Source organism: Centroberyx gerrardi, chromosome 6 (genome assembly GCF_048128805.1).
Source record: "Centroberyx gerrardi isolate f3 chromosome 6, fCenGer3.hap1.cur.20231027, whole genome shotgun sequence".
In the NCBI taxonomy this organism is placed as follows: domain Eukaryota; kingdom Metazoa; phylum Chordata; class Actinopteri; order Beryciformes; family Berycidae; genus Centroberyx; species Centroberyx gerrardi.
In genome coordinates, this window is record NC_136002.1 from 14,692,759 (window position 1) to 14,698,817 (window position 6,059).

Here is a 6,059-nt window from a genome sequence, read left to right on the forward strand (position 1 = left end):
ATTGCACTGGTATGAACCAGAATTTAAACCTCATTTGGGTCCAAGAACTCACAAAAATCTTATGGGTCAACAAAAGTCTCTGTCCTATTCATTGTTTATGGAGCAGCCCCTGGTTTTACATCCCAATGACATCACAAATTCAAGGGTCAGTTTTCCAGTTTCTAGTTGTAAGAAAGAATGGTGCATGTTCACAGGTATTGACTGAACTGTTCTGGGGCACATCAAGAACAAATGTGAATTCTTAAAATGGGTGGCATTCCCCTTTCAAGAGATCTGTGGCAAAATAAGATGAAGAGCCACAGTACAATTTCCATTTGCTCATTGATTAATTTCAGTCCCTGTGATCCACCAGATGTTGCTATTGTGCATGTTGTGTGTAACTGAGAATGTATACAGAGCAAGGTAAAATATGCACAATAGCAACATCTAGCTGGCAGGATGTTGGATGAATCATGGTGGAGGCTTTTAGACCTGAAGCTGATTTTCAAAATGTGTTTTTGCAGCAGTATAATTAAGAATAACCTGCACTTTTATCTGTGTGAGAGCTAGATTAAGAATGTGATAACTAGAGTGTTTCAACAGAACAATGTCCAAGTTAAAATCTAGCACATTTGTCCAAGTCAAAGTTCAGTTTCTGCCATAAACCGTTCATGGAGATGTGACACACACCCTGAAAAGTAATACTTCACTATAGCATACATTGGCTATGTGTGCTAGTCTTGTCTTGGTGGTTAAGGAGCCCTATTAGCTTTTTAAGAAGTGGGCCTGGGTATCTCTGTCATTAATTTAAGTTGACAATATGGCTAAAGGTTTACCAGAGGTCCTGGAGGAGTGGAAATGTCTGGAAGAGGAGTATCAACACATTCAGGTAAGAGAGGGACCACATATCAGTTGACAGTATCTTGTTGTGTTATGCAGTTATCAAATTATTCAGATACGCATTTAATATATGCTTGATACATTGCTCCACTCCCATGATGAATTGTTTTGAAAATCCAGCAGGAGGGGGGGTTGTAGAACAGCTATAAAATGCCATAAGGTATTAGCAGGGACCAAAAAACAGGTTTCATACCTGTCTGTCACACCATTGAAAGAATAATATATTTTTATGAGAAGAGCTCCAAGATGAGACAAAATATCTTGGTTTGGCACTTGCCCTAAACAAGTTAAAATGTGCCTTATAATCTACATTGTGCTGTTGGTGTAATCCCTTGCTCTTATATCATCCAGGAGACACACAGAATGTACCTGCAGAAACTAGATGAAATTTCCAAGCTGCAGAACAGTTGCTCTTCCTCTATTTCCCATCAGCGCAAAAGACTGAAGGAGATGTCTCACCTAGTGAAGAAGTGGGTGTTTCAGATTACACACACTCAAATAAGCATAGACACAGATATACATTCACAGACACAGACATAGATACATATAGTATGTCATCAACACACACACACACACACACGCACACACACACACACACACACATACACACACACACAGCATATCAAATTAATAATGTTATGTCATTATGATACAGATTATTGTGTACACTTATATCATCAATCAGATGCAGTAACGGACTTACAGAAGAGGATGCCAAAACCATGGATGGAATAAAAGAGAAAATCAAGACACAACCAAATGGTTTCTTTGAAATGGAAGCTTTCCTCCCCAAGAAAAACGGGTGAAGACTTCCCTCTTAATTCAAAAGTCCAACAATAAGAGTTGATATCCTCCTATTAAATATGCACAGAGTGACTTGACAAAAAATCTCTTATCTTGCAGGCTGTATCTCAGTCTGGTCCTGGGAAATGTAAATGTAACTCTTCTCAGCAAGCAGTCAAAGTAAGCACTAACCATCAAAGGCATTACACCACATATGAAAATAAAGTCCAACCCTATTCATCCGTTTGCATAATGACATTATGATAAAAGTCTTATCTGTTCAAACTACATTGTTCAGCCAGTTCCCCTGCACATTTAGCTGTCTACCTGCTTATCATTTCCCATTCACTGAGATATCACAGCATCATGATTAAATTACTGTCTTGCCATCATGAAGGATTGATCTGTTATTTCCATTACTCTAAGTCAAAGTGGGACTGAGCCTTTTACTGTGAGGTTTCAAAATGACAATAGGCTCCAGCTGAAATTCTGCCTATTTGTATTTGATTCCTATATTTGTCGTGTCCTTGCCAGATTTGCCTACAAAGACGAATATGAGAAGTTCAAGCTGTGCCTTACAGTTTTACTGCTGCTCTTCTCCTTTATATGCTATTTCTTTGTGAGCTACAGGTAAGCATGATCTGAAGCAGATCTTGATACTAATCTGCTGCTTCGCCCTTGTCAGCTGTGAGTTTGTTTATATGGAAGCTACATGTATGTTTAAGTCACTGTTGTGTCCCGATGGTAGATTTCTGGACGCGATCCTCAATTTCCTGCTGGTGTGGTACTACTGTACGTTAACTATCAGGGAAAGCATCCTCATCACCAATGGGTCCAGGTCAGCCCAAACACTCTACTGCCAAAAAATCACAAAGCACTTTTCAATGATGATTGCTATAATTCATAACATAAAACATATTGATAGCCCTGTCTCAGAGCAATAAAAGCGAATCTTCTAATTCTCAGCATATTTCTTAGCATTGTTGACACCCCCCAAATCTCTCTGCATTATAGAATCAAAGGCTGGTGGGTTTTCCATCACTACATCTCAGCGTTTTTGTCCGGAGTAATGCTGACATGGTGAGATGATGAACAATTCTCTTCTCTTCTCTGTCCCTTAATAACAGACTAACAAACAATGATGCCACCATGAAACAACAATTTTTTTATCGTTATACAACAAACCATCCCTCCGATAGTGAGAAAACACTGACAGATTGCCAGACTTGCTGCATGCATTACAATTACAATTTCCCATTTAGCAGACGCTTTTATCCAAAGCGACGTACACATGAGATTTTAATACAACACAAGCAAGGATCTAGTCAGGAGAGAACAACGAAATGTTTACATGACAAACGTTCTGTCTTTTACCCCTAAGGCCGGATGGGAACTTGTACCACACTTTCAGGAACCAGTTCCTTGCCTACTCCTTGTATCAAAGTAAGGTCAATGCACTTGGAATACATACATGGTTCAACCTAAGTCAAATCAAAGAAAGATCAGTCTTGTCTTCAACTGTGTGTGTGTGTGTGTGTGTGTGTGTGTGTGTGTGTGTGTGTGTGTGTGTGTGTGTGTGTGTGTCTTGTGGAACACACACACAGGTTTTGTTCAGTGTCTGCAGTGTTATTATCAGAGTGGCTGTCTGTATAGACTCCGAGCTCTGGGAGAAAGACACAACATGGATCTGACCGTGGGTGAGTCACACAAGCACTCTCAAACCTTTTCATACCAAGGACTCTAAATAGACACACATTAGGCCAGGCATCGTCATATTTGAACATTTTATAAATACAAATATCAGTAAAATTAAACTCTTCTTTATCTTCTTTCCCTGGGATTCCTCATTTTGAGAACCACTGCTGTAATAAACAAGTTCGATTTTAATCTGTTTCTCGTGTACTGTACCAATCTGAATTGCTTAAAAATGGCAGAGCAAAGTCCATGACAAATTTCCCTTTGGGACTAATGTTTAAACTGACTAACTAAATGCAGGAGAAAAGAGCGTTCTTTCACAGCCTGCCTACATTCTGTTTTCAGAGGGATTTCAGTCCTGGATGTGGCGAGGACTGACTTTTCTTTTGCCCTTCCTGTTTTTTGGTCATGTGAGTATCTGATGTGACGCTGACTGTGGTGATTCTTGTGTAGTTTCCCCTCTTTGAGCAACACACTCCGCTGAATCCTGTTGCACGTAGCTGTCTAGTCAGTGTTTAAAAATCATGCACAGTCATGGTTTAGACTGGATGACACAGATAATCTGATGTCATACTTTAAAGCCCTGACTTTTACCATGCAAATTTTGTCACAATCCGATCCAATGTTTAGGTTTTTGGCAGTCCGGATAACAGCTTAATCCTTTAACACCGCTGTGTTTGGATGATTGTATATTGTAGTCATTCACTTTCCAACAAAAGCAACTCTTATGTCCTAATGTTTTGTCTCCTAGTTCTGGCAGCTCTTCAATGGCCTCTCTCTCTTCAGAATGGCTCGGCTCCCAGATTGTAAAGAGTGGCAGGTCAGTGTGTCCTTGTTAGTCTCTCATGAGTCCTGCGTTGCACCCTATTCTCTCCTATTTTATATTTTATAATAGAAAAAGATTCAAATAAGTCCTATATATATGTGTGGTTCTAGTGTTGGTTACAGCATTAACGCTGTTCTTATTTGAATATATTTACACTACTAGAGGGCCTGTTATCTGCATGGTATCACCAGTGTATTAACAAGATTTTGTCAAAGATTTAGCTGCTTAAGTCTAGTGCCACACTAACATGACTTTTTCTGTTATGTTAGTTTAGATAACGCCACGTGACCTCTCAATTCCTTCTCACATACAGTAGTATATCCAGATTTGCTCATACTGTATTTATCACAGGGTTGGGTGGTGGAGAAAAGATAAAGTGTGTTCTCTTACTTTTTTCCTAAATCTGGGTATTGGCTATTTTGTGTCAACAGAGGCTCAATCCCCTGCGTAGGCTATATCAAGATCGTGAAAATCTGTCATGCCTCCTCATTTATGGTCGTCTATGTTCCATGTGATTCCAGGTCTTGATGTGCGGTCTCTGCTTCCTCATTCTGTTCATGGGAAACTTCTTCACCACTGTTGCTGTTGTTCGGCAGAAGCTCAAGAGCAAGAGTCAGAAACCAAAGAGTCAGTGATGCACAATGAAAAAGACGTCCACAAAACAGTGTGGCACATGGGTTTCTCCGCTCCAGAAAGCCCAAATCAGCATCATCATCATTTGCTAGTAGTGGGCCTAATCTTAGTGTAGATATTAGTACACTATCAGCTTATTTTTGGTATTAGTGTGTCAGTGTTTTGACTTCCATGATATCTGAAGTCGACTCAGTATGCTAATAAGCCTACTGTCTGTTATTACAAATCAAACAGCAATAAAAAAAGTGTGTTATGTTCAATTCAGTGTTCAATTATGTTCCATATTGCCTTTGCCTTGTTGTCCTCTATGAATAATGAAAATGACTGCCATATGACAAAGAAAACAATAAAGAGAAGCAGTCTTATAAAGTCAATAAAGACGACAATTTTACAGACATGCACTTGTACCTATTGTGAAGCCAATTTCCCAGTACTACTGTACACATTTAACTTTTATCCTTTTCTTTTCATGGAGAACCCATGTGGGGTTGTGCTTACGTGTCTGAAAGTGTTTAGATTGTGAGTGAGTGTTTCTTGAGTGAGTGAGTGTTTCTTGAGGGAGTGTTTCTCTGATTTATTTGAGGCGTGACTCCTGAGTTTCCCTCTGGCATAAATAAAGCTCATCTCATCTCATCTCATGTTATGTGTTGGACTATCTCTTCTCTCAGTCTGAAAATACCAAATGCAAACTAAATTGTTCATAAAAAAGCTGAGTATGCAGACAGACAGACAGACACACACAAACTCACGAGTAATTTGGCTATCTACCATGTGTCCTTGGCACTATGAGCATAAACACCCTTTTCAGTCGAGGAGGATATCATTAATGAGTGAAACTACAGTTAACTTATCTGCCAGGGATACACACGCACACACACGCACGCACGCACGCACACGCACACACACACACACACACACACACACACACACACACACACACACACACACACACACACACAGTCTGTTCTGTTAGCTGGATTACATAACCCTGACCCCTGGCCTGCTGCACTTCAGCAGTGATTTATTGTAGCATGTTACATGTGCAAAGCGACATTAGGTAATGCCTTTTTAAATTAGTCCATGTCGAGAAACCTGTCCATAAAAACGAAACATGAGCGTGCTTCCTTTTCGACAGTTGATTTAAACACAATTGTTTCTCTCAAAATATACTTCTGCAATTCCTCGAAGGAAGAAATCGTATCTTGTTTGAATGTATTTGGCCTTGAAAATCAAACGGCCCACC

The 6,059-nt window shown here is 39.7% G+C and overlaps 1 protein-coding gene across 1 annotated transcript; it reads left to right on the forward strand.

Moving 5' to 3' along the window:
- The first annotated feature begins 799 nt into the window (after nt 1–799).
- tmem120ab (transmembrane protein 120Ab) lies at nt 800–4,818 on the forward strand. The gene is made up of 12 exons (XM_071925250.2): nt 800–868; nt 1,231–1,349; nt 1,565–1,681; nt 1,783–1,842; nt 2,197–2,292; nt 2,411–2,500; nt 2,677–2,742; nt 3,044–3,105; nt 3,267–3,359; nt 3,703–3,767; nt 4,109–4,177; nt 4,705–4,818. The coding sequence occupies exons 1-12, from the start codon at nt 800–802 to the stop codon at nt 4,816–4,818; spliced, it is 1,020 nt and encodes a 339-aa protein (XP_071781351.1).
- Nucleotides 4,819–6,059: the final 1,241 nt, after the last annotated feature.

Bases quoted from the DNA above. Each gene is read 5' to 3' on its own strand.
- tmem120ab (XM_071925250.2), top strand. From the start codon at position 800: ATGGCTAAAGGTTTACCAGAGGTCCTGGAGGAGTGGAAATGTCTGGAA. The intron at 1,350-1,564 runs GTGGGTGTTTCA...ATCATCAATCAG, and splicing joins ATGTCTCACCTAGTGAAGAA to ATGCAGTAACGGACTTACAG. The intron at 2,501-2,676 runs GTCAGCCCAAAC...TCTGCATTATAG, and splicing joins CTCATCACCAATGGGTCCAG to AATCAAAGGCTGGTGGGTTT.